We start from the raw sequence: 27568 nt of genomic DNA, 5'->3' as shown, positions 1-27568 counted from the left end.
CTCCTCTTGTCCAGCTCCCCAAACCGGTTGGGGCCCTTCTAAAGTGCTCGTTAGAGGGGAGAGGTCCCTACCTCCATTCCCCTCTTCCTGTCAGGAGACTCAGGGTCTGGGCATTAGGGAGGCGCTTTTACACAGGTGACCAAGGCGCCTGGCCCCCTGGGGGCAGGACTGGGGGAGCTGGAGGCAGAGCTGGGGGGTCGTCATGCTGGGTTTTCCTAGGGTGGCGCCGGTGGGGCCAGGATGGCCCGATGCCGCGGCTGCGGGCGGGGCAAGCTGGTCGCTCCCTCCTCCCTCGAGAGCTGTTGGACCTGTTGTCCCCCCCGCTCCACTTCCGGGCTGTTGGGGAGGGGGACCGAGCAGCCTGTCTCTCCTCCCTCTTCCCCAGCCACCTGTCCAGTGGGCAGAAACTGCTGCGCCGGAGCGCAGAACGGAGCGCGCCGAAGCCTGAGCCGGTGAGGGGGCCGGGGCTGTGGGGGTCTCGGGGGCTGGAGTTCTGGAATCTCGCTCCCGAGGACCCGAGGACTCAAGGCTCTTGGTTTGTCCAGAGAGGGAGACCAGGAGACCCAACTCTCCGATCCCTGGGTGAGGCGGCGGGGGCATGGCTCCCTTACACAGGGGGGTCAGAGCTGAGACTACGGGGCTCCAGAGAGGACAGGGCGGAACCCAGATCCTGAGTCCGCGAAGCAGATGATGATGGGGTCGCTCTAAAGTGGTCTAAGGGGATAGTCGGGGGAGGGTGGGAAAGTACAAGGCTCGACACCTAGATAGCAGGGAGACGCCGGTAGGGGGCGTACTAGGACCCGGACTCAAATTCCAGTCCCGCCTCTTGGGGCGTGACGCCCTAGGAGCCAGGAACCCCGCCCCTAGAAGCTCCAGGCCCCGCCTGTGGAATGTTCAGTCCCATCCTTTGAACTCTCAGGCCCCGCCTCTGGAGCGCTCTCCGTAGCTTTCGGGAGGGACGCGCCGGCCCCCTGGGCCACGCCCCCAACGCCTCCGGAACCCCAGGCCCCGCCCACCCGACGGGAATTCTCAGCGGCCATGGGGACGCGAAGCAGCCCGGACCTGGGGGCCCCGCCGGCGGCGGTCCCGGAGTGCGACACAGAGGTCCGATCTCAAGGGGCCTCCAAGCCCCAGGGGCACCCCAAAGACTCCCGCGAGCCGGAGGCGCCCGAGGCCCCGGCAGAGCTTCCGAGCGGCCAAGGAGCTGAGCAGCAGGCGAAGGAAGAGGAAGAAGTGGGAGAAGGCAGCAGCACCGAAAGTAGCCACGATGCGGTGAGGGACCCGGGGGGCGAGAGTTCCTGGGGGGGGGGGGGGGGGAGAGGGGCGGGGACCCAGAGGAGCAGACCCAAGCGGGTGACAGAGACACATTGAGCCAGGTATAGGGAGACCAGATGGAGACCGAGAGACGGGGAAACTGGGAGACAAAGATCCAAAGGAGTCAAGGGACACTGCGAGACCAGAGACAAGAGACTCAGAGAGTTGAGGATAGACACAGACAGAAACCCAGAAACAATGATGCTCAGAGAAACAGAAAGAGAGACAGAGAAACCTTGAGACAGGGAGATACTCTGAGGGAGAAAGAAACATAGCGATTAAAAAAAAAAAAAAAAAAAGAAACATAGCGATTCAGAGACAGAAGACATACTGAATCAGGAAAATGAAGCCCAGAAAAAAGGGGGGAAGACTCAGAGACCCGGGGAGAGAGAAAGAGATGCAGAACCTTCGAAGACGTGAGGCCAAGACAATGGGAAACAGCATCCTTGAGTCGGCGTTGTGCCCCCTCCCCGAACTGCGAGTCCCTGAGCCACCTCCTGGGGCCGAGCGGTCATCGGACCTGCACGCTCCCCGCCTCGGATAAAAGAGCTTGGTGGTTAAGGGTCGCTAACGCAGACTCCCACCCCCATCCCCCGCCCCAGGGACCTATTTAGTGACGGCAGGGGGCGAGTCCTCCCCAACTGACTAGCCCTCTTCAACCTCAGGCGGAGGCTCCGTCTCCAGTTCAGACCCCGGCCACGACCCCCGCACCCGCTCTGTCTGGAGAAGGGGTGCGAGGGGCGGCGCGGCGGCTTCGCGCGCAGCAGCTGGAGGCACTGACTCGCGTGGCTTTGATGGAGCAGCGAGTGAAGGAGCTACAGCGTCAGAGGAAGGAACTGAGGATCGAGGTGAGGCTGCAGACCCCTTGGGAAGTCTGGCCCCAACTCGTGGGGAACCCCGTCAGGCCAGGCTCCCAGTCCTTTACAACCATGGGAGCCGAGTCTCAGGCCTCCAGCTCCATACTCTCTTCGAATCCAGGAGTTCGGATTCCCAGGTTCTTCTCTCAGACCCAGGCAGGCATCCTCGCGCCAGCACCCCTTTCTTACTCTCAGACCCAGGCCTCTGGGTCCCAGCTCTTGCCTTCTCTCTGCAGATGGAGGTGGAGGTGGCCCTGCTGCGGGGTGAGCTGGCTGGGGAGCGAGTGGCCGCTCGGCGGGAGGAGGAGCAGCTTCGTGAGCTGCTAGGGCAGCAGGTGGACTCAGAGAAGGGCGGCCAGGAGCAGCGGGAACAGGTGTGTTAGCCCTCCTGAATCTTCACCGTCGGTTCTCTTCCTTGTTGGACAGACTTCCTGTGGTGCTCCTGGGACCTGGGGCCGGGGTTACACCCCGCGTTGCCCAAGCCATGATGATACTGGGGCTGGGGGTGGGCAGTGGCAGGGACCTATGCCTCTCTCTGTTTCCCTCCTCCCTCCCTCCTCTATGACTTTGGGGCCTGACTCACTGGGGCGTGTTCCATCTCTCTTTGCTCGCTAAATGTCATTTTGTGAAAAATGTCAAACCAACAAAAAATAGACGGTTGCCATGTGATGTACTCCCCAGTTCAGCTGCGATGAATCCTCCATTCCTGTTTCATGTCCTCCAGTTGGCTTCCCTGTCCCTAGATTTGAAATCCAGTACCAGACATCATGTTGACAGTAGATACTTTAGTTCTTTAAGAACTCTTTTAAGAAAACATCACCCCTATGTCATTATCACATCTGAAGAATTACTGTCTCATCTCCAGTCAGTTTCTATGGGTCCCAGACTGTCTCAAAAACAATGGCTAATGGCTGGCTGTTTGAATCGGGTTCCCCACAGGCCAGTATATTGTAATGGGTTGAAATGCCTTGTGTGTGTTGTTTCTCCTCTAATGGTCCCTGCCTACTGTTTTTTTCCCCTGAACTCTTTGTTGAAGAAACCAAATCCTCTGTCCCATGGTCAGTATGTGACCAGTTGCACACCGGGGGTGTCCTTTAACTTGTTTCGCTTCCTGGAAGCAGGTGGTTGATTAAATGTATAAGATGGATCAGATTCAGATGTGCTGTGGTGCTTTGGGGGCACTGGGCTAGGGGGATGTTGTCTCTGATTCTCCAGACCTCAGTGAGGTCACTCTGATCCCTTCCTAATAGTTATTTACCTAAAGGCTTTAACATCCATTGGTGGTCATTGCTTTTCCCGAGCATGCTGCAGGTTGGAAAATGATAACTTTGTAATTCTGTCAGTCTCTCTCTTTGCCTTTATCTTACATATTGGAATTTCCTGGGGTTGGATCCTAAGTCTTCAGTTACCTCAAAGAGCCTGTATTTCTCCCAGCCCTGATTTCTCTCTCAAAATCTAGACCTATGTGTCCTGATTTCTAGGACATTGGTTCCTAGATGCTCCTTCTTCCCCTAGGACCTGGGTTTTCAGACCCCAGCCCCTCCTGCCTTAGATCCAGGAGTCTGGCCCCTTCTCATTCACCATATCCAGTGCTGACCTCAGCAACTCCCTTTTCCACACCGTCCCTGTCTCACTGTCCCTTTGGTCACCAGGCCAGAGTCCTGAGCCTCACTCTGCACGCCACCTTATCTCTCACCCCAAGCCTGTCAGTCACCACATCCTGTTCTTTGTTCTCCCTGAATCTCTCTTGCTAGTCTATCTCCTTTATATCTGCCCTGCCTAGACCTCGGGCGAGGTCACATTCTTTTTTTTTTTTAATTTTTATTATTTACTAATTTTTGGATGGACTTGGTCTTCGTTGCTGCGTGCAGGCTTTCTCTAATTGCGGTGAGCGGGGGCTACTCTCTGGTTGTAGTGCTGGGGCTTCTTGTTGCTGTGGCTTCTCTTGTTGCGGCACTTGGGCTCGAGAGTTTAGGCTTCAGTAGTTGACCTGCAGCATGTGGGAATCTTCCCAGACCACGGATTGAACCCATGTCCCCTGCATTGGCAGGCGGATTCTTAACCACTGGACCACCAGGGAAGTCTAAGCTCTCATTCTTATTGCCTGGAGGACTCAGGAAGGAGCTGGTCTCAACCCCTCAAACCTATCTCCCAGAGGGATGGTTCCACACCCAGATCCTACCCCAGCCTTTCAATCTGGCTGTGACTCCCCACTGACCCCGGATAGGGTTCCTCAGCCTGGTGGTCCAAACCACACCTGAGCTCCATCTTGTCTGCCTTTCCACTGTCATCTCTCACCTGTATTCCCCATCTCTTCCCTCCATCCCACCTTCTTTCTTCTTGACTGCAGTCTGCCCTTACACTTCCTTTACTTTTCTTTTCTCTTTTATTAAGTATTTATTTTTATTTATTTATTCGGCTCTGCTGAGTTGGGCACTTGGCATGTGGAAATTTTTAGTTGTGATATGCAAACTCATAGGCTTCCTTGGTGGCTCAAGTGGTAAAGAATCTGCCTGCAATGCAGGAGCCCCAGGAGACACTGGTTTGACCCCTGGGTCGGGGAGATCTCCTGGAGGAGGAAATGGCAACCTACTCCAGTATTCTTGCCTGGGAAATCCCAGGCAAGCCCTGGTGGGCTACAGTCCATGGGGCTGCAAAGAGTCGGACACAACTGAAGCAGTTTAGCCTGCAGCACGCCTGCAAACTCTTCGTTGTGGCATGTGGAATCTAGTGTCCTGAGCAGGGATCGAACCCAGGTCCCCTACATTGGGAGCTCAGAGTCTTAGCCAGTGGACCGCCAGGAAAGTCCCTCCTGTACTGTTCAACTTCCATTCATTTGCACCATGCTGTTCCCTCAGTCCAGAAAGCCCTTCCAGCCCTCTCTAGCTCCCCAGGTCTCAATGCTCCCTGGTTTTTGTGGCTCATCTTAAAATCTTCACATCCAGGAAGCCTAGGCTTACCCTGGTAGAAATTGTTCCCCCCATTCTGGTTCCCACAGAATCTGCATTTCACTGCCCTGATTGTCCCAGGCTATAACTGGCTGTGTCCCCTGCTGGAGTACAGGGCCCAGGTCCGACCCCCTTCTGAGTTCCCAGTTTCAATCACCAAGTCTGGATATGTTTAGCATTCATTCCCTCATTCATTTCTTTTTTAAACATTTATTGAAGAATAGTTGATTTACAATGTTGTGTTAACTTCTGCTGTACAACAAAGTGATTCAGTTTTATATATATATATATATATATATATATATATATATATATATTCTTTCTTTATTTATTTTTTTGCCATGTAGCTCAGCATGTGGGATCTTAGTTTCATGACCAGGATCTAACCCATGCCCCCTGCAGTGGAAGTACACTGTCTTAACCACTGGACCGAGGGGAAGACCCCTCATATTCTTTTCCATTACAATTTATCACAGAATATTGAATACAGTTCCCTGCACTAACAAATCTGTTCTCTATGACTGTGAGTTTGTTTGTTACATAGATTAGTTAATTTGTGTCAAATTTTAGATGGCACATATGATTATTATTCTATGATATTTATCTTTCTCCTCTGACTTACTTCACTTGGTATGCTAATCTCTAATTCCATCCATGTTGCTGCAAATGGCATTGTTTCTTTCTTTTTCATGGCCGAGTAATATTCCACTGTGTACATGTACCACATCTTTATCCATTCATCTGTCCCCTCCTTCATTTCTTAAAAAGCTGTTTACTTGGTCTACTCTGGGTGGGCCTGTACAGCATGAACCAGAGAGACAGGGTCCCTGGCCTCATAGAGCCAACACCCCAGACTTGGAAGGGGGGGACTTCCCAGGCGAGTAGGAGCTTGAAATCTGGCTGGCCTAGCCCCAGCTGGCCTCTGTTTCCCTCCCTGTGCTCAGGCTGAGGCTAAGAGCCTGATTGCTGTTGATGCAGGAACAGAGGCGGCTGAGCCAGGAGAGGGATCGTGTGGAGGGTCTTCGCCAAAGACTCCAGGAGGCCCAGGAGCAGCTTGACTCGCAGCCTGAAGACCAGCATGAGCGGCTTCTGCAGGGAATGCAGGAGGTAAGGGGACCCGGTATCCAGGCCACTCAGGACCCAGCCATCCAGGCCCTCAGTCCCCTCCTCTCCCACCCACCTAGAAGCTCAGGCCCCAAGCCCCTAACCCTCAGGACGCCGGAATCTAGATCTGCAGCCCCTCCTCCCTCCTTGTCCAGGAGTCGTGGCTCCAGCCCTCCACCCTCCTGGTTCTTAGAGATCCAGGCCTCCAATCCTTTTGTGTTCCCTCCACAGATGAGGGAACAGCTGGACGTGGCCCAGCGTGCCTACGAGGACCTGGAGTTCCAGCAGCTGGAGCGCGAGAGCCGGCAGGAGGAAGAAGATCGGGACAGCCCTGGGGCCGGCGTGCCAGACCCCAAGGTCCAGGAGCTCCAGGCCAGTGTGGCGCAGCACAGGGTGAGTCAGTCTGGGCTCACCCTGCCTCCCTCGCCGCTGCCCTCTGGCTCCTCCACTCACTTGTCTCGTCCCTTCTCTGTCCTGGTGGCCTCCCTGTGTCATGTTCTTCAAAACAGTCATGATGGTCGATGATGTTTATTGAGCACTGACCATGGGCTGGGCACGATCCTAAACATTTCATGACTATTAAGTCATCGAATCCTTACAACAGTCCTGGGAGACAGATCTTCATATCTTTTCCCGAATTTTCTAAATGAAGAAACTCAAGGTCAAGCTGCTCAAGTTATCTTTTCCAAGGTCACTTTGTTCCCAAAGGATCGAACTGGGATCTGAACCTGCTAGGTCTTCGCCACTACACTCCCCATGTCTCAGCCCTTATCTCAAATCATGCTCCCACCAGTCCTTTCTGGGAGCTTCACTTTCAAGGGTCTGAAAAGTCCTGCTGGAAAAAGCTACAAGTTTGACTATATTTTGGAGACGGAAATGGCAACCCACTCCAGTACTCTTGCCTGGAGAATTCCATGGATGGGCTACAGTCCATGGGACCGCAAAGAGCTGGACACAACTGTGCGACTTTAAACTTTTGACTGTATTTAATACAAAGGTTCCCAGAGTTTCGGATTAGAAAGTTCCCACGTGGGTCTCCTTTCCCATTCCTGCCTCACAGGCTCTGTTTCTGTTCTCCCTGTCTTGGCTCTTCTATTCTGTATCTTTTCCGGTTTATCTCTGTCTTTCCCTTTCTCTCTGTTCTTTTTTCTTAATAATACTTATTATTTAGTTGGCTGTGCCGGGTCTTAGTGGGGGCATGCAGGATCTTCGATCTTCATGGCAGCATGTAAGATCTTTTTAGCTCGGGCATGTGGGATCTAGCTCCCTGACGAGGGATCAAACCCAGGCCCCCTGCATTGTGCGAACCCAGCGTCTTAGCCATTCTACCACCAGGAAAGTCCCTCTCTCTCTCTGTTCTTGGCAGTGTCGACTTTCTCTGGGTCTCTTCCTCAGCCTCTGGATGTTTGAACCTCCATCCCTCCAGCTCACCCCAGGTCTCTTCTAGGCCCTCAAAGGGGAGAAGGGCACTAGCGAAGGTTAACTCTGAGTTCCCCCTGCCTTCCCGGGCATCCAGGTGCCAGGGTCTCTGTATGGGGTGGAGCACACCCCAGGCTCTCAAGGAGGGCCTGGTTCTGGGTGTACCAGCCCGGGACCCGGGGTCAGCTGAGTAACCCGGGCCCTGGCGGGTGCCCCACAGCGCCGGATCCAGGTCTTGGAGGAGCAGCTCAAGTCGCTGGGGGAGCAGATGGCCGCTGAGAGCCGGGGGCTGAGCCGGAAGAAGGAGGAGGCCCTTCAGGCCCTGACGCAGGTCAGTTCACTGCCGACACCTGTCCTACATCCCCACTTCCTGCTGGGGCATACCGTTGCCTCACCTGCACCCCATATGTCCCCTGAGGTGTAGCAGTTGCTCATGTCTTGCCCTCCCCAGGAACGGAGCCGACTGCTCGAGCTTAACTGCCTTCAGGGAACCCCTGGCGGGGACTTCTCTGAGCCCAACCAGGCTCTCACCAAGGTATGGAGATTTCATGTGCCTTTCAGCCCCCTCCTCCCTCAGACCCAGGAATCTAGGCCCCCCACCTCCATTGTCCCTTGGGATCTACCATTCTCAACCCCTAATCCCTTTTCCCCCTGGGCCTCAGGAGTACAGACCTCCAGAGCCTCCTCCTCAGAGAACCAGCAGTCTGCACACAAGTCCTCCTTCCCTGAGACTGCATTCCCACTCTCTTGGGGCCTTGAGCCTTTCCTTTTCCATTCAAGAAATGGGCTGGCTCTGGAGGCCTGGGCCAGAGCATTCTGGCAGCGGGCATCCATGCTCTGGAGGCCAGAGCATCCTGGCAGCGGCCCTCCACCCCACCCCTTCTCCTGCAGCTCCTCTTCACCCAGAAGACAGACCGCCAGTTGCTGGTTCTCCAGGATCCCACTGCCCACACGGCCGCCGCCACCTCTTCCTGCCTCTTCTCTGTTCACAGCTCCCTCCAGGTGCCCCCCCCACCACCCCCAAATACCTCATCACCCCGGGGGTCTCGCTGGTCACCGTGGCTTTCTCTGCTGTGGGCATGGGGGAGAGAGGGAGGGAGAGGGGAGGCTGATCAAGCCGCATTTTTTAACTTTCACCAAGCTCCAGCTTTATTATTCTTTTTCTGTCTTCTGCCTAACATCTTACCTCTCCTCCCCTGGAGAAATGGAACCGGGCCTGCCCAGATGTTAATTTTATTTAGTTAGTTTTAAAAAGATTTTATTTGTTTCTTAATTTTTGGCTGTGCTGAGCCTTCGTGGCGGTGCTTGGGCTTTTCTCTGGCTGCGGCAAGCGGGGGTTACTGTTCACTGTAGTGCCTGGGCTTCTCATCGCGGTGGCTTCTCTTGCTGTGAACCAAGGTCTCTAGGGTGCATGGGCTTCCGTAGTTGTGACACGTGGGCTTAGCTGCTCCTTGGCATGTGGGATCTTCCCAGACCAGGGAGCGAACCTGTGTCTCCTGCATTGGCGGGTGGGTTCTTAACCACTAAATCACCAGGGAGGCCCCCAGATGTAAATTTTAAAAGCCACCCAACAGAGCATATTGATAATCAGTCCTCCTCTCCCCAGCCCAAGGAACCGTGGTGCTCCTCCTCCTCAGAACCGGGCAGCTATTTGTTTCTTTTTCTTTTTTAGTATTTGTATTTATTTATTTGGCTATACCTGGTCTTAGTTGCAGCATGTGGGATCTAGTTCCCTGACCACGGATCAAACCCGGGGCCCCCTGCATTGGGAGCGTGGAGTCTTAGCCAGTGGGCCACCAGGGAGGTCCTGGTAGCTATTTGTTTCTTTCTTCCAGATTTTCTGAAAATGCGGGTTCCAACTTATGAATGGGTTAAAACATTTATTGAATGTATTGCTAGCAACTTTAAATGAAATAGAGTAGACAGTGGCAGAGTGCTGTGCCCGGAGGTAGGGCTGTTGTAGGGATGTGGGGTCAGCCCTTAGAAAGGGTGAGCGCTTGTTCTATCCTGTAAATGTTTTTTCAAAAACATGTGTATTAGCTACTGCTGTTGCTGCTGCTGCTAAGTCGCTTCAGTCGTGTCCAACTCTGCGCGACCCCATAGACGGCAGCCCACCAGGCTCCGCCGTCCCTGGGATTCTCCAGGCAAGAACACTGGAGTGGGTTGCCATTTCCTTCTCCAATGCATGAAAGTGAAAAGTGAAAGTGAAGTCGCTCAGTCGTGTCCGACACTTCTCGACCCCATGGACTGCAGCTACCAGGCTCCTCTGCCCATGGGATTTTCCAGGCAAGAGTACTGGAGTGGGGTGCCATTGCCTTCTCCAGTATTAGCTACTAGTTGGCTTTTTTTCCCCTAGCTCAAGACTGTGGTGGAGATTTTTTCTTTCAATACATTTAGAGATGCCTCTTCCTTTTCAATGGCTCTGTGATAATGATATAAACAGTAACAATCATAAAGACTGCTAAAATTTGTGAAGCCTTTTTTTTTTTTTTCTGGAGTCTTTATAGTGTGCCAGGCACTGTTTTATTTTATGAATTAAAAAACTTTTTTTTTTCTTTTGGCTGTGCTGGATCTTCCCTGTGGCCCACAGGCTCAGTAGTTGCTGGGTGTGGGCTTAGTTGCCCCAAGGCTGCGGGATCTTAGATCCCCCTGTCCCCTGCATCGGAAGGTGGATTCTTAACCACTGGACCACCTGGGAAGTCCCCAGGCACTGTTTTAAATGTTTATGTGGATTCACTCATTTAGGCATTGCAACAACTCTACAAGCTGGGTTCTTCTTATCGTTTTATAGGGAAGAAACTGAGGCAGCTGAGGTTTCTTAATCAGCTAGTATACAGCAAGGCTGGGATTTGAACTCAGCACTCTGCGTTCAGAGGCCACACTCTGAACCACTCTGAGCTTCTGTGCGCACACAATTCTGTGTGGGCGCCTAGAGCTCCTCTCTGAGGATGGCGGATGGAGTTTTGTGCAGTTAACAATGATGTTATGAAGATCCATGTCTGTCTGTCTTTGTACCCACAATAATAACATAATATTGTTGTTGCTGTTGTTAGTTGCTCAGTCGTGTCCAACTCCTTGTGACCCATGGACTGTAGCCCGCCAGGTTCCTCTGTCCATGGGATTTCCCAGGCAAGAATACTGGAGTGGGTTGCCATTTCCTTCTCCAGGGGATCTTCCCAACCCAGGGACTGAACAAACTTGGGCCTCCTGCATTGCAGGCAGATTCTTTACTGTCTGAGCCACCAGGGAAGCTCAAAAGTTAATATTAATACATTAATTATATTGTATATTATAATATTTACCTGTTGATTATATAATATTATATGCAACATATCTTAATAGTAACAATATAATATTAATATATTATTAACTATTGCTAAAATATAATTAACATTAATATTTAAGAGCTTAATGTAGGCCAGGGTCTGCTCAAAGCCATCTCATCACTTTGAACCACACAGAATTGCTATTATTTGAGGGTGAAAGTCGCTCAGTTGTGTCCAACTCTTTGCAACACCATGGATGCAAAGCCAGTTCCTTCTGACCCAAAAATAAAATTTTATATTAGGTGCATATACAATTTCATACATATATAATATATATTATTGAATTATATATTCATGAAACATAATTCCTGGCTCCTCTGTCCATGGAATTCTCCAGGCAAGAAAATTGGAGTGGGTTACCATTCCCCTCTCCAGGGGATCTTCCTGATCCAGGGATCAAACCCCAGTCTCCCACACTTCAGGCTTCTTTACTGTCTGTGTCACCAGGGAAGCCCATTTGAAGGTGAGAAACGGTCAAATACTGACAGTTTGACATGCTTCAACTTAATATATTTTTATGAAAATTATATGTTTCTTGAATATATAATCAATAATATGTTATATATGTATGAAATTGCAAATGCACTTAATATAAAATTCATTTTTTGGTTAGAAGAAACTGTAACACTGGGTCCTATTATTGTCCAGGTAAAGGGTTAGCAGAGCTTTTGTAACTTTCTAGCTGGAAGGCTGATAAAGGTGGATTGTCAGCTCTGTTGCCAGGCAACGTGCCTTTGGGTAAATATGACCCTTATAATTAAACTGTGTATCTATAAAGACTTGGTGGAAAGCCGGGCCATTCCTATGGAGTCCTCACCTGAGTTAGTGGCTTCTGTGGACACAGAGCCTCTAAGGCCAGGTGGACCCGGTACCCACTGGCATGGACCCCACACCCACCTTGCATGCAGGTGTCACCACGTGTCTGGCCCTTGGACACTGGTGGCAGTGCCCCACTCTTATGTGTGTTTTGCATGAGGTCAGCGTATGAATCTTTGCATTAGTTACGGCAGGGTGGCAGGACCTCGCTCACTTTACAGGGGGGGAGTTGCCCTGAGAAGAGACGTGACTTGCTATAGTCACATACTCAACTAAGCGGCAGAGCTCGGTGTGAACCAAAGCTGCCTGATTCCTCAGCCTGTGCCTTTCAGAGACGAGGGTTTCTCAAGGAAACTTGAGAACCCAAGTGGGCACCTGGTTAACATGAGCTCATAGGCAGTGACGAGGGACCTCAGGGATGACGAAGAGCTTGTATGTGCGTGCTTGCTAAGTTTGCTTCAGTTGTGTCTGACTTTGTTCAACCCTATGGACTGTAGCCTGCCAGGCTCCTCAGTCCATGGGATTCTCCAGGCAGAAATACCGGAGTGGGTTGCTATGGCCTCCTCCAGGGGATCGAACCTGCATCTCCTGAGTCTCCTGCATTGCAGGTGGATTCTTTAACCCCTGAGCCACAGGGGGAAGCCCCACAAAGAACATAGGGAGTGTTTGTTTACGAAGCCAGAGAAACAGTAGACAAGCAGATAAATGCAGGGATTAACAAATCACTTCCCCTTGCCCCTGCCCGTCTCTCCCTCCAAGTCCTATTAAATCCTTCTCAAATCCCACCCCTTCTTTCCAGGATCATGTGATGCCTAAGAGTACTGACTCTGCTCGGATTCCAGTACCTGTTGTGCCACTTCCTAGCTGGTTGACCTGAGATACGGCTCTATGCCTCAGTTTACTTAGCTGTGAAATGGGAATAATAACAGCATTCATTGGCTAATGCATTAAAGTACTTGGTGTGATGCCTGGCACATAGCAGGTGCTTAGTAAACGTGGGCACCTGTTGCTCTGGTTATATAATGATTGATATTATTATATTTCTTAATGAGGGAAGACCAGCTTTTTTTTTAAAAAATTCACTTTTGGCTGCGTCGGGCTAGTTAGTTGCAGTACGTGGGCTTCTCTCCAGTTGTGGCTTAAGGGCTTAGTTGCCCTGCAGCATGTGGGATCTTAGCTCTCCGACCAGGCATTGAATCCATGTCCCCCGTATTGGAAGGTGGATTCTTAACCATTGGACCACCAGGGTTGTCCTTGATTGATATTGTTATAATTATTATAATTCTTATTCCACCCACTGCCACCCTCATTTCTGGCTTTCGCGACCTTCTACCACCCTCCTCACTGACTTTCTCCACCTTAGTTTTTGGCTCCCAAACAACAGCCAGAGTGATCTTCATCCCTCCTACTTCAGCCCTTCCCCCCAAAAGCCTTCCATGGTTCCCCCAGGCTCCTTGGTGTGGCCCACAAGTCCTTGTGTGGTCTGACCCCTGCCCACCTCTCAGCATCCCCCTCCCTGTACTGACTCTGTTCAGCTGCAGGGGCACTGACCCCCCAGCACACCGTGCTGGCTCCTGCCTCAGGGCCTTCGCACTTGCCGATCCTGCGACCTGGAACACCCTTCGCCTCAGTCAACCCTGGCCAACTCTTATCCTTTGGGCCTCAGGGTCAGTGTCCAGAAGGCTGTTCCTGGTCTTCTAGTTGCAGGTGATCCTTTTTTATATTACCCTTTTATAACTCTCTTTTGTAACACTCTTCACTCACAGCGATGTCAGATGATCTGCGTCTTGTGTGATGACTCATTCAGTTCCTTGAGGGTTCCCAGGTGGTGCAGTGGTAAAGAACCTGCCTGCCAGTGCAGGAGGTGCAAGAGACGGGTTCAACCCCTGGGTTGGGAAGATCCCCTGGAGTAGGAAATGGCAACCCACTCCAGTATTCTTGGCTGGAAAATTCCACAGACAGAGGAGCCTGGCAGACTACAGTCCATGGAGTTGCAAAGAGTCTGACACGACTGGACACACACACACACACACACACACACACACACACACACACGTCACTCAGTCCCTGCAGTGTCAGCTCCATGCAGACAAGACTTGGCGCTCTCTTGCTGGGGTGTGTTAGTAGCCTGCCAGGCTCCTCGGTCCACGGAATTCTCCCAGGCAAGAATATTGGAGTGGGTTGCCATTCCCTTCTCCAGGGAACCTCCCCAACCCAGGGATGAAACTCTGGTCTCTCACGTTGGCAGGCAGATTTTTTATGGTCTGAGCCACCAGGAAAGACTGAGTTTCTCTTACCTACATGTTTCCTCAGTGCCAACAATCTCTCAGCTGGGAAGTGCTGGGAATATCAGTTGAGGGAAGGGAAGAGTAAAGAACCACAGGAACTTGGGGCTCATTTTCATCTTTTTGAAGTGGTTTGAACCTTTCCTAACCCCCAGGGCTTCTAGAAGCTTAAATGGGTCTGTGGTGTGCCACATACACTCTTAGGTAAAGACTGAGCACTTGGTAAATACTGGTTATTATTTTTATTTTATTTTACTTTTTATCTTCTGAATAAAGCTGCGTGGCATGTAGAATCGTATTCTCAATCCAGGGATTAAACCTGCACCCCCTGTAGTGGAAGTGTAGAGTCTTAACCACTAGACGCCAGGGGAGTCCCATGGTTTTGTGTTTGTGTGTGTGTGTGTGTGTGTGTTTAGCTGTGCCCGGCTCTTTGCGACCCCATGGACTGTAGCCCGCCACGCTCCTCTGTTCATAGAATTTTCCAGGTAATAATACTGGAGTGGGTTGCCATTTCCTACTCCAGGAGGTCTTCGGGACTCAGGGATCAAACCCACGTCTCCTGCATTGACAGGCAGATTCTTAACCACTGAGCCACCTGGGAAGCCCAGTAGTCCCATGGTAACTATTTTAAAAAAACGTTTTAAAATAATACAGACATAGAGAATCACATCGAGCACACACACAGCTTAATGATTATTATTGGGAAGACTCGGGTGACAGCCCCAGGTGTCAGGTCACGACATACCCCCGCTCAATGGTGACCCCTATCGGTCTCCCGGAGAATAACCACTAGCCTGACGTTTATCCTAGTCGTCTAACGTTGAAAGTTCCATCAGTGGAAAGTTCCATCCACAGTGTCTATCGCTAAACGCTATAGTTTAAACTTCGTGTGTGTGTGGCTATGGGCTTCTCTGGTGGCTCCGACGGTAAAGAATCCGCCTGCAAGGCGGGAGACCTGGGTCCGATCACTGAGTTGGGAAAATCCCCTGGAGGAGGGCATGGCAACCCACTCTGGTATTCTTGCTTGGAGAATCCCCATGGACAGAGGAGCCTGGCGGGCTACAGTCCATGGCGTCTCAAAGAGTCGAATAAGACTGAGCGACTAAGCACAGCGCATCTCTTTTAAATCTCCTAGAATCCACAGAGAAGGCAATGGCAACCCACTCCAGTACTCTTATCTGGGAAATCTCATGGAAGAAGGAGCCTGGTAGGCTGCAGTCCATGGGTCTCGAAGAGTCGGACACGACTGAGCGACTTCACTTTCACTTTTCACTTTCATGCACGGGAGAGGGAAATGGCAAACCACTCTAGTAGGACACGACTGATGAGACTTAGCAGCAGCAGCAGCATCCACAGACTCCCATTTCTTCTGTTGTCCCTCTTGAAATCTGTTTGGTGAAGAAACCAGGCAGTTGCTCTGTAGTTTCGCAGGCAGGGTCTGCTGATTGCATCTGTGGGGGTCAACACCACCTTGCTCTGCCTCTTTATTTCCTGTAAAGTTGGATGTGGGAGGCTGAGCAGTTGCATGATTGGCATTTTGGCAAATCATCCTGGGAGCATGTGTCTCTTTTTTTGTGGCATCCACTGATTGATTCCCTGGAAGCCATGAGTGGGAAAATCCCATCTGTCATTACTTCATTTATTTTTATTGTTTTTTTTTTTTTTTAATTTAGTTAAAGAAATCTTAAAACAAAAAAAGCAGTTATTATTTTTTGGCTGCCCACTCAGCATGTGGGATCTTAGTTCCCTGACCAGAAATGGAACCTGTACCCCCTGCATTGGAAGTGCAGAGTCTTAACCACTGGCTTGCTAGGGAAGTCCTCCTTCTTCGTTTATTGATTGACAATTTTTTCTAAAGGGGGACTTGCCTTTATTGATTATTTGGTTACCCAGGGATATGGTTTTTGTAGGAAAAGAAAGTGTTTGACGATTTCACTTCATTCACCTACCTTCAAAATAAAGAGTTGGTTCTTTTGGTGACCAGTTCGATTTTTCTTTTAGTATTAACTCGTGAATTACATATATTTGATGAGTTAATATCTTTAGCAGTGAGCATACATATTGGTGGGCTTCCCTGGTTGCTCCTTGGTAAAGAATCTCCTGGAAATGCTGGAGATGCAGGAGACTTGGGTTTGATCCCCGGGCCAGGAGGAGGGCCTGGCAACTCACTCTAGTATTCTTGCCTGGAGAATCCCATGGGCAGAGGAGCTGGCGGTCACAGACCATGAGATTGCAAAAGAGTCTTATTCGACTGAAGCAGCTTGGCACGCACGATATGTGTTGGTGCTCAAATTATACAACTTATTTATTCTTATTATTTTTTGTTATCCAAGCAGAGTTTTTGCTGTTTTTTTAAAGAAATTATTTTAGTTTGCTTTGTTAACTCTCAAATAAGTTTATTTTCATTTGGGGGGTAGTTTTTTATTATTTTATTTTGAAAAGATTTAAGACTTACAGGAAAATTGCAGGAGGAGCAGAAAGTATTCCTGTCTACCTGTCACCCAGATTGTGTGACTAACATTTTACCACATTTGGCATTTGCTTTATCCTTCTCTGTACACACACACCCACATGCACACACACAGTTTATTCTTCTTTTCTGAAGCATGATTCCCCTTTACCCCTAAATGCTTTTACTTTTCATTATCTGAGGTCAAGGCCATTCCCAGATACAACCACAGTACAGCAATCACACTCAGGGAGCTAACATTGAGACAATACTATTCAAGTCCACAAATGTTATTCATATATATATATATTTTTTTAAATTATCTAATTTGGGCTGTGCTGGGTCTTCATTGCTGCTCTTGGTTTTCTCTAGCCGTGGTGAGGGGTTGCTCTGGAGCTGCAGTCTTCTCGTTGCAGTGGCTTCTCTTGTAGCAGAGCACGGGCTCTAGGGCTCATGGGCTTCAGTAGCTGTGGCAGGAGGGCTCGGTGGTTGCAGCTCCCGGGCTCTAGACCTCAATGACTGTGGCACACAGGCTTAGTTGCTCCCTGGCATGTGGGGTCTTCCTGGACCAGGGCTGGAACCCATGTCTCCTGAATTATTAGCAGGCAGATTCTTTTTTTTTTATTTTTTTATTTTTTTTATTTTTTTTTAGCAGGCAGATTCTTTACCACTGAGCTACCAGGGAAGCCCTTGTTATTCATATTTTTGTCAGTTGTCCCGCAGATGTTTTTTGTTAGCAAAAAACAACAACAAAAAATTGTTTTTTCTGGTCCAGGAACACAGGTTGCACTTGGTTGTCATGTTTATTTTATTATTAAAAAAAAAAAATTCCTCTTGTTGTGAGTTCAAAGGGAGGACATTCAGAGAAAAGATCTATCTTGCCACTGTTTCCGTCCACTCAACTCACCTCCCAGGGGCAGCCAGGGTTACCAGTGTCTCCTGTCTTCCCGGAGATGTACTGTATTTTTTAAAAAGTATTTATTTTTACTTATTTACTTATTTGGGCTTCTCCGATAGCTCAACTGGTAAAGAATCTGCCTGCAATGCGGGAGACCTGGGTTCGATCCCTGGGTTGGGAAGATCCCCTGGAGAAGGGAAAGGCTACCCACTCCAGTATTCTGGCCTAGAGAATTCCATGGACTGTATAGTCAGTGGGGTTGCAAAGAGTCGAACACGACTGAACGACTTTCATTGTACATCGGTATTTACTTATTTGGCTATGCTGGTCTTAGTTGCCACATTCGGGATCAGGTTCCCTGACCAGGGATTGAACCCGTGCCCCCTCCATTGGGAGGTCAGAGTCTTAGCCACTGGACCACCAGGGAAGTCCCAACACTCGGTACTGAAACAGTCAGGCATGTATACACTCTCCCCCTCTCTTTATGGGTAGGTGGTATCCTCTTCGCACTCTCTGTACTTGCTTATACCGTAAACATTGTTTTCTAGCTGATATAAACAGCATCCTTTGCCTTTTATCTGCTTTGGGATTTTCCTCCATGTGGATGATCTCAGGTTTATTGAGCCTGTCTCCTTTTTATGGGCACTTAGGTGGTCTCCTAGGTGGTCTCTTCCTTACTTAGGTAAGGAATCTGCCTGCAATGCAGGAGATGCAAGAGACTCAGGTTTGACCTCTGGGTTGGGAAGATCCCCTGGAGAAGGGAATGGCTACCCACTCCAGGATTCTTGCCTGGGAAATCCCATGGACAGAGGAGCCTGGTGGGCTCCAGTCCATGGGGTTGCAAAGAGTTGGACACTACTGAGTGACTAACACTAACTAACTAACTAGGTGGTCTCCAGGCATCTGTGGGAATTAACCTTGAACTCAGGTCATTTTGCACATGTCTGAGTGTACCCACAAGATACAGTCCTAGAAATGGAGTTGGGGCTCAAAAGTTTTATACATTTGTCATTTTGATTTTATTTCCTTTCTTTTTAAAAATTCATTTTATTTTTCTTTTTTCCCATTTTTATTTTTTAAAAAGAGCCAAACAGACCTCCATAAATTTTTTTCCAATAAAACAGCCCTCAGCCTTGTGGGCGGAGAAGGCAATGGCACTCCACTCCAGTACTCTTGCCTGGAAAATCCCATGGACGGTGGAGCCTGGTGGGCTGCAGTCCATGGAGTCGCACAGAGTCGGACACGACTGAAGCAACTTAGCAGCAGCAGCCTTGTAGAAGAACGTCTGGTTTACCACATCTCCCCCGATACAGTGGGCTTAAAAACAACAACAACCAGTTTTATGTAGATCTATAATTCACCTACCCTACAATTCACCCATTAAAAGTGTTTTTCAGTGGTTTTCAGTGTAGTCATAGAGTTGTGCAAACATTACCATCAGCAATTTTAGAGAATATTCAGGAGGGAATGACCACCCACTCCAGTGTTCTCGCCTGGAGAATCCCCATGGACAGAGGAGCCTGGCGGGCAGCAGTCCATGAGGTTGCAAGGAGTCAGACACGACTGAAGTGACTTAGCACGCATGCACAAAGAAACCCTGTACCCTTGAGCCATCCCCCCTCAATTCCCCTCTCCTCGCAGCCCCTGGCAACCACTGTCTCTGGATTTGTCCATTCTGATCAGTACACTGTATGGTCCTTTGTGACTACTGCATTCACTCAGCATTGCGTTTACAGTGGCTTTCTGACCCGTGCCAATGAGATGGTGGTTTCTTTTTTTGAAAAAAACATATTTATTTATTTGGCTGCGCCGGCTTGCTCGGGGATCTTTGATCTTCACTGGGGCATGCAGGATCTTTAGTTGCCATCTGCAAACTCTTAGTTGTGGCATGTGGGATCTAGTTCCCTGACCAGGGATGGAACCCGGGCCCTTGCATGGGGAGCTCGAAGTCTTCACCCTTGGACTACCCGGGAAGTCTCAAGCTGGTGGTTTTCCTTGGCGGTTCTCCAATCTAATGGTGGAGACTGAGCATCTTTTCCTGTGTGCCTGGGCTGTGTGTGTTTTCAGGGCTCCATTGGCCTCCAGAGGACTGGAAGCCTGTCCCGGAAGAGGGGAGAGAGAGCCAGTCAGAGAGGATGCCCCCGGCCTCTGTCGCTCCATTGTAGTGGTGAGTACCAACATCACCCCACGTACCCTCTTCTCCCATCACCACCCTCCCTGCACACAGGATGGAGAAACCTGGATGCCCCCGTTGGGGGAGAGAGGGAGAGGCTTAGACCAGGAAGCATCCCAGCCCATTGCCCTGGCCCTTCTCTCCCCCAGGATCCCTGGAGGCCTCGGCCCTCCCGCCTGAAGCTGGAGACTCCGGGAGACACCCTCTCTATCAGCTTCTGAACTGCGGCCCCAGGAATAGGTGAGACATCAGGGAGAAGGTGAGGAGACGGGGGGAAGAGACTGGGCTCCTCTCACCGGCCCCGTCTCTTCCCTGCTCCCAACTGCAGGGCCCTCTACCCAGACATTGCCCGAATGGAGCAGCTCCTGCAGCAGGCCGTGGCGGAGAGGGAGCGGCTGCTGCAGGCCAGGGTGAGACCCAGCCCCTCCTCCCTCGGACCCAGGAGTCCAGGCCCCCAGCCCCTCCTTCCTCGGACCCAGGAATGCAGTACATTTCCTCCACTTCTTATTGGTTTGCAGTCTCATTGACACTTTCTTTCTGCACCCACAGGAAGGGACAAGAAGAAGCAAGGAAGGTTCCTCAGGCCCCCCTGTACCTGCCATCATGGTGAGTCTCGCCCCTGCCCCCACTTCCCCTGGCCTCTGCCCTTTGACATCTCACCCTCTCCTGACCTCCAAAAAGTATCCTGGGCTTGGCAAGAGAAGGAGAACTCTGAAGACCTAGTTTCTGTTCCCATCAGGGTCATCTGAATCCATGGTATGTGACACGCTCAGTTCTCTGTGCCTCGGTTTCCTCTTCTGTAAGTGGGTGCCATTGTCAGCCAGTTACAGCAGTATAAGGGTAACCACAAGCTGGGCTTTTAAATAGTATTTAAAATTTTGTTTTATTTGATTCTTAAAAAACAACAACCAAAAAAACCCTTTTTACTTAAGAAATATTCAAACATATTGTTCAAAGTTTGACTAGATTAATAACCTCCCATGTGCCCACCACGCAGCTCATGACCATTGTTTAGTTGGTCAGTCGTGTCCGGCTCTTTCGTGACCCCATGGACTGTAGCCCGCCAGGCTCCTCTGGCCATGGGATTCTCCAGGCAAGAATACTGGAGTGGGTTGCCATTTCCATCTCCAGGGGATCTTCCCGACCCAGGGATTGAACCTGCGACTCTTGCATTGGCAAGCAGATTCTTTACCACTGAGCCACCAGGGAAGTCCTCCATGTCGCTCCAGTGATTATCAATATTGAATCTTATTGTAATTACTAACTTTCTTGTACTGGACCTCACACTTACTTCCCATTCTGCAGAGGAATATTTTAAAGCCAATTCCAGATATTTTATCATTCCTTCCATATATCAGTATGTACCTACTATATATATATATTTAACGTAAGTTCCACTGTCATAGCTTATGAAATTATGACTAATTCTGTAACATTCTAATACTGGTCCATATTAACATTTGGTGAGCACTTCCTCTCTAGAAGCCTCAGTTTCCTCCTCTGTGAAATGGGGACAATAATGGGTTGTTTTGGAGAGGCAGTAAGGTGATCATGATCACTGGGCCCAGTGCTGGCCACAGAGCAGACCTTCAGTACATGGTGATCACTTAGTGTTACTGTGTGGAGTTGGCAGGATGACCCAGTGGGTGCCCTCTTAACCACCCCTTCCCCTCCTGTGCATTCCCCAGCTCCTCCCCCCACCCCCTCCTCACTCTCCCTTGTCTCCATGCAGTTCGGCTCACCTCTATTTCTCATCCTTTCTTGCTTTGGCCTTACTTCAATGTTTTCAGCCCTCAATACTCATAGTGTGGTCCATGGACCAGCAGCATTGGATCCCTGAGCTTCATTCCCCTCCAGACCCCCACCCTGGAATGACTGAATCCCAGTCTGCATTTTAACAAAATCCCTAATTGTCTCCAAATTGTCTCCAAAATAGATTTTGATAGTTGGTTATTCAAATCTGGATCCAAACAAAGCACACACAGTACCTTTAGTAAAAATGTCTTAAATCTCTGAGATTAAGTCCTCCCTCCCTGCTTTTTTTTTAAAAATGCCATTTATTGGGTGGAAAAGTCATTTATCTTGTAGAATTTCTCACACTTTGAGTTTAGCTGACAGCTCCTCATTAAGCTTTTATTTCTACCTATACTAAGAATATGAATACTTTTTTGTTACAGCATACACCTTATTTATTTATTTTTGTGGCCTCCCCGTGTGGCATGTGGGATTTTAGTTCCCCAACCAGGTATGGAACCCATGCGCCCTACAGAGGGACTGCAGAGTGCCAGCCACTGGACCACCAGGGAAGCCCCTACAGCAAACACTTTAGAATTTGGGAAAGTGAAGTTCTCCCAACTGGGAGGCGCAAGTGTTTTCTGTCATGGAGGAGGCTTTAAATCTGTGTTTATACTTTTCCACATTCACTGGTCAAACTGCATTTGGTGAATTTATGTTCCTCACAAACAAGTACATGGTTCCCAAACCATTTCTGTTTCTCTCAAACATGAGGCCTTTCCTTATTCATTTCAACCCAGTATTTATGGAGTGCCTCTTGATGGTGGCCTTCCCAAGTGGCTCAGTGATAACGAATCCGCCTGTCAATGCAGAAGATGCAGGAGATTCGGGTTCCGTCACTGGGTGGGGAAGATGCCCTGGAGGAGGGCATGGCAACCCACTGCAGCACTCTTGCCTGGAGAATCCCACAGACAGAGGAGCCCGGCGGGCTACAGTCCACGGGGTCGCAAAGAGTTGGGCGTGACCGAGTGACTGGGCTCGCACTGTGTGGTAGACCCTGGATGACAGCAGAGTGACAATCCCTGCCTTTTGGAAGCTGGCATTTAGCAGGGGAGAGCGACACAAAGCAGCATCAATAAGTACAGTAAGTAGCATGTCAGGTGCTGATGAGAGCCGGGAGTAAAATAAAGCAGGAAGGCTGCTGGAGCCTTCCGGGTTGTCAGGCATAAGCTCTGCCTCATTAAAAATGAAACACTGCTGCTGGGTAGCACCATCATTTATTAACCAGTCCCCTGCTGACTGCATTGTCCCCCATCCCCACCCCCTCACGCCCCAAGCTGCCTTCTCGCGTCCGTGAGCAAGCATGTCCCTGGGGTTTGCGCCTGGGGGTGGACTCACCAGGTGACAACAGCAAGCTCATCCATGAAACAGCCCCATGAGGAGGGTGCTGGGATGAGGAAAACCAAGACTTGGAGAGGGGCAAGCGTTCCCTGGAGGTGAAACAGGTGGGCAGTGGGGGAGTTGCCAGTCCCAAGCCCATCCCTGCTCTCCTTCCTTGACTGGGGCCCGGCTACACCCATGTCCTACCTGGGCGACCTTGGTGAGTCACTTCCTCTTTAAGAGACTCAGTTTCCTCCTCTGTGAAATGGGGACAATAATGGGTTGTTTTGGAGAAGCAGCGAGGTGATCACTTAGCACAGTGCTGGCCACAGAGCAGAACTTCAGTACATGGTGATCACTTAGTGTTACTGTGTGGAGTTGGCAGGATGACCCAGTGGGTGCCCTTTTAACCACCCCTTCCCCTCCTGTGTGTTCCCCAGCTCCCGCCTCCCCCCTTCTCCTCACTCTTCCTTGTCTCCATGCAATTCGTCTCACCTCTATTTCTCATCCTTTCTTGCTTTAGCCTTACTTCAGTGTTTTCAACCCTCAATCCTCATAGTGTGGTCCATGGACCAGCAGCGTCAGCATCCCTGAACTGAATCCCAGTCTGTATTTTAACAAAATCCCTTAGGGGTCTGCTTGCATGCTGTAGTCTGAGGCCTCAGTATGACCTTGGGGATCATATACCATTCTTTGCAGGAAGCATTCAGGAAGAATAGGTTTGATCAGGCTAGACCTCGTAACAGTAGACACTTTGATTGCCTTCATTCTGCTCCACTTTATGGCCACCTGAGATGACCACTCTGCCTGGGGAGTCCTGGCTCATCAGCTCTGGCTGTGTGACTTGGGCCTGTGACTTAACTTCTCCGAATCTTGGTTTCCACATCTGTAAAATGGGGACAATGACGTACCTACCTCCTGAGGAGAAGGGGGGCAAAGAGATTATAAAGTGGGTGTGTGTGTGTGTGTGTGTGTGTTTTATCACAGGTAATGATCAGCAATTTCATCACAGCAAGAATGCTATCTACAACAATAATAATAATGGAATCAACGCTCTCCTTATAACCACTCACCATCTGGTTCCTGTTTTACAGATACAGCAGATGAGGGCTTACTGGGGTTTATCACTTTTCTAACACATCTCCAGTATTTCAGGGTGACCGCTAAGGTCAGGAAGACCTGGGTTCATAGCCCTGCTCTGTCACTTAGAAGCTCTATGTGACCTCAGGTGGATTATTTCTCTCTGTACCTCAGTGTGCTCATCTGAAAAATGGGACTTACAGTAGCCTTGACCCAAGAGTGGCCATTGAGGGGGATTGAGGAATGGATGCTGGTAAAGCCCTGGGCAGTGTGCAGTCAATCGGAGTAGCTGTCAGAGATACCGTCTTAATCGTCATTGCCAAAGTTAAAGGATGTGCTGGTCCTTACTCTTGAGCTACTCCGACGGGCTCCCCTCGAGGGTCCAGGCTATAGACTTCCCTCCCAGCTCTTGACCCTATGACGTCACACCCCCCTTCTCTTCCCTCCCCAGGCCCCGCCCGTGCCGCCATCCAGCCCTGCTGGCCCTCGGGTCTTGGATCTCCGGCAGCACCTGGAGCGCTGGGGCCACAATCCGGAAAACTGCCCGCACTTACGGGTGTCCGGGGGCTGCTGCCGCGGACCCCTGGTGAAGATGGGTGGCCGTATCAAGACCTGGAGGAAGCGATGGTTCTGCTTTGACCGCCAGGCCCGCCGCCTGGCCTACTACGCAGGTAAGCCCAGCCCTGCTGCCTGAGGTGCCTGGGCCCCCAAGCCTGTGAAAGAGACCACTCCAGACCTTCACCCCAGAGACCTAGCAGCCCCACCCCCAGTCTCTCCTCTCTTAGGTCCATGTATGTGCCTGGAGCCCCCCAGTCGCTTCCTCCTTTAGTGACCCAGCCCTCCTTGGGTATCACTGTGTACCATTCTAGCTCTCCAGACCCCAGTTTCCCCATACCCAGGAGGAGCATTATCAGTGCCCAGCCCCCAGATTTAGGGTTCCAAGCTTCTCCTCCTCCTCTCTAGGGTAATCGATGATTCTGAACCTCTCCTTAAGTCTCTGCCCTTCTCAGGGGCCAAGGGACTTGGGGACCTAGGATTCCAGCTCCCCAGACCCCACCTCCCAGCCTTATCCATTCACCACACCAGTCTTCCATCGACATTCACTCACCTCCTAACCACAGCGCTTTAGGGACCTTCAGATTCTATCACCATGCTCCTCACCCCAACCCCAGTCTCCGGACTTGGGCTCAGAGACTCCTCTCCCCCTTGGTACCCTCCCCGCCAACCCCAACCCATCTCTCACTGGCTCTGTTTCTCCCTCACCCGCCTCCATCAGACAAGGAAGAGACCAAGCTCAAAGGCGTCATCTACTTCCAGGCCATCGAGGAAGTCTACTACGACCACTTACGCTGTGCCTTCAAGGTGAAGCCCCTGTTTGGTGCTGCCCTGCCCTCATGGTTGGAGCCCTGCCAGTCAAATCTTAGCTTATCCCCCGGGGAAGGGCCACCCACAGCCCCTATTGTCAGGGTACTCCATCCAGCACAGGAAATCCAGACAGGTCATTTCACTGCAGGGACCAAAAATTAAGAGCTCAGTCTCTGGCTCTCAGCCACAGTTATTTTTCTTGGAACAAAAGTTTGAGAGCAGAAATTTGGGAAACTCAGATGCCAAGTCAAGAATGAATGACTGAATTGGGCAAGGTGGGGACTGAGGCCACCTGGGAGCATTGAAAGGAGAGGATCATTTCTTAGCATTTTCTCACAATCGCCAAATGGGAATGGGTCCCCTGGTGTCATATCAGATTTATTTTTCCCCAGAGAATTCTGGAATTGGAACATTTATAAAAGTGCAGTGCCAGAAACTGATACAATGTTTAGAAAGCTCTGGAGAGTAACTGTGTCTTTAGAGCTTAGGTTGGAATCCCAACTGTGGGACATCAGAAAAGTGACTTCCATTCTCCAGCCTCAGTGTTTTCACCTGCAGAATGGGCACTCTTAAACACATGTCTCCACAGTTGAGGTTAAAGACAGAAAATGGTCGTAAAGGCTTTACTTAATTTGGGGTTGGCAAGTAGGTACTCAATATATAGGTTGTAGACTAAAGTTTTCCCAGTTACAAACCAGGGAGACCTAGATTTGGAAAAGGGGAAATTTGAATGCTTGTATTTCTAACATATGGACTTCCTAGGGGACTCAGTAGGGCTTCCGATGGTAAAGAATCCGCCTGCAATGCAGGAGACCTGGATTTGATCCCTGGGTTGGGAAGATCCCCTGGAGGAGGGCATGGCCACCCACTAAAGTATTCTTGCCTGGAGAATCCCCAAGGACAGGGAGCCTGGCAGGCTACAGTCAATGGCTCGCAAACAGTTGGACATGACTTAGCAACTAAGCATAAGGGGGCTCAGTGGTAAAGGATCCGCCTGCAGTGCAGGAGATGCAGGAGACACAAGTTCAGATTCCTGGGTCGGGAAGACCCACTGGAGGAGGAAATGGCAACCCACTCCAATATTCTTGCCTGGGAAATCCCTGGACAGAGGAGCCGAGCCTGGCAGGCTACAGTCCTTGGGATCACAAAAGAGTCGGACACGACTTAGCGACTGAACAACAGCAACAATTTCTAATATAGGAGAAGGTAGAGAAGGCAATGGCACCCCACTCCAGTACTCTTGCCTGGAAAATCCCATGGATGGAGGAGCCTGGTAGGCTGCAATCCATGGGGTCGCTAAGAGTCGGATAGGACTGAGCGACTTCACTTTTACTTTTCACTTTCACTCAAGGGAGAAGGAAATGGCAACCCACTCCAGTGTTCTTGCCTGGAAAATCCCAGGGACGGGGGAGCCTGGTGGGCTGCCGTCTATGGGGTCGCACAGAGTAGGACACGACTGAAGCGACTTAGCAGCAGCAGCAGCAGAGCTGGGGGATTGGGACATGGGTCCTTCCTTTAAATTTCTCTTGCTCCCATAATTCTCAGCGCCTTCCTGTGTTAATTCATTTAACCCCCATAACCCATCGAAGGAGGTAACATCATTTAGGAGGACAGATCCGCATACATTCAGGGAGTTTAAATTACTTGCCCAACCCTACACAGCCTGTAAATAGCAAGGCTGGAATTTGAACTAGGGTGGAGTCATATCTGTTCTCTTAACCACCTCCACTCCGCTACTTATTCCAGAGCCCGAACCCTCGCCTAACGTTCTGTGTCAAAACCTACGAACGCCTTTTCTACATGGTGGCTCCCAGCCCAGAGGCCGTGCGCATTTGGATGGACGTCATCGTTACAGCGGCTGATGAGAACCACGCCCCCTAATTGATCACACCCTCTGAGGGGACATCTCAGTGAAGCTCCGCGCCCGCGCACTGCCTGAAGCCACGCCCACTGCCGGGAAGCCTGGGCGCGCCCCTTTAACTCTCCAGGGAGTTTTGTGGGTTTGTTGGCTCAGCTGGTCTGAGCCGCGACTTTTCCGGGCTGCAGGTGCCTTCTCCGGATGGGAAGCCAGCCCCTCGGGCTCTGACCCGGGCTGGAGGAAGATTGCAGGGACGGGAAGGAACTATTTATTGTTGCTCATGTGATACCGAATTAAACATGGAAGAAAACAGTTTGCTGAGGTTCCCAGCACAGACGTATGTGACCCCTCGAACCCTAGGCAAGGCATCTGAGTTACGGGTACCCAAGACAAGCAACCATCCCTCTCCTTAAGGAATGGAGGTCTTCTTCAACCCCATGGTCTTGGATGGGAGCAGGGGGTGGGTATAGAGAGGCGTGTGGCAATTTTGTTTTTTCACTTTGTGGGTTCGCCTGCTTCCACCCTTTTCGACCTGACTGGGCAATTTCTAGGCAATTGGCAA

At 50.4% G+C, this 27568-nt stretch overlaps 1 protein-coding gene across 2 annotated transcripts; it reads left to right on the top strand.

Annotated features, from left to right (window-relative positions):
- The first annotated feature begins 341 nt into the window (after positions 1-341).
- On the top strand, positions 342-27318 carry PHLDB3 (pleckstrin homology like domain family B member 3). 2 transcript variants are annotated; one of them, XM_019980131.2, is made up of 16 exons: positions 342-452; positions 920-1272; positions 1980-2162; positions 2408-2545; positions 6098-6226; positions 6455-6616; positions 7863-7973; positions 8094-8177; positions 8534-8644; positions 19484-19583; positions 19739-19829; positions 19918-19999; positions 20139-20195; positions 24235-24454; positions 25060-25145; positions 26895-27318. In XM_019980131.2, exons 2-16 carry the CDS (start codon positions 1039-1041, stop codon positions 27027-27029), a joined length of 1923 nt encoding a protein of 640 aa, XP_019835690.2. In that variant the 5' UTR covers positions 342-452; positions 920-1038; the 3' UTR covers positions 27030-27318. The 2 variants fall into 2 exon arrangements, with proteins under 2 accessions (XP_019835690.2, XP_070627266.1); XM_070771165.1 differs by lacking the exon at positions 342-452 and adding an exon at positions 501-582.
- Positions 27319-27568: the final 250 nt, after the last annotated feature.

This window comes from Bos indicus, chromosome 18 (assembly GCF_029378745.1).
Source record: "Bos indicus isolate NIAB-ARS_2022 breed Sahiwal x Tharparkar chromosome 18, NIAB-ARS_B.indTharparkar_mat_pri_1.0, whole genome shotgun sequence".
In the NCBI taxonomy this organism is placed as follows: domain Eukaryota; kingdom Metazoa; phylum Chordata; class Mammalia; order Artiodactyla; family Bovidae; genus Bos; species Bos indicus.
This window is presented reverse-complemented; position numbering and strand designations above follow the sequence as displayed.

Bases quoted from the DNA above. Each gene is read 5' to 3' on its own strand.
- PHLDB3 (XM_019980131.2), top strand. From the start codon at position 1,039: ATGGGGACGCGAAGCAGCCCGGACCTGGGGGCCCCGCCGGCGGCGGTC. The intron at 2,163-2,407 runs GTGAGGCTGCAG...TTCTCTCTGCAG, and splicing joins GGAAGGAACTGAGGATCGAG to ATGGAGGTGGAGGTGGCCCT. The intron at 19,584-19,738 runs GTGAGTACCAAC...TCTCTCCCCCAG, and splicing joins TCTGTCGCTCCATTGTAGTG to GATCCCTGGAGGCCTCGGCC.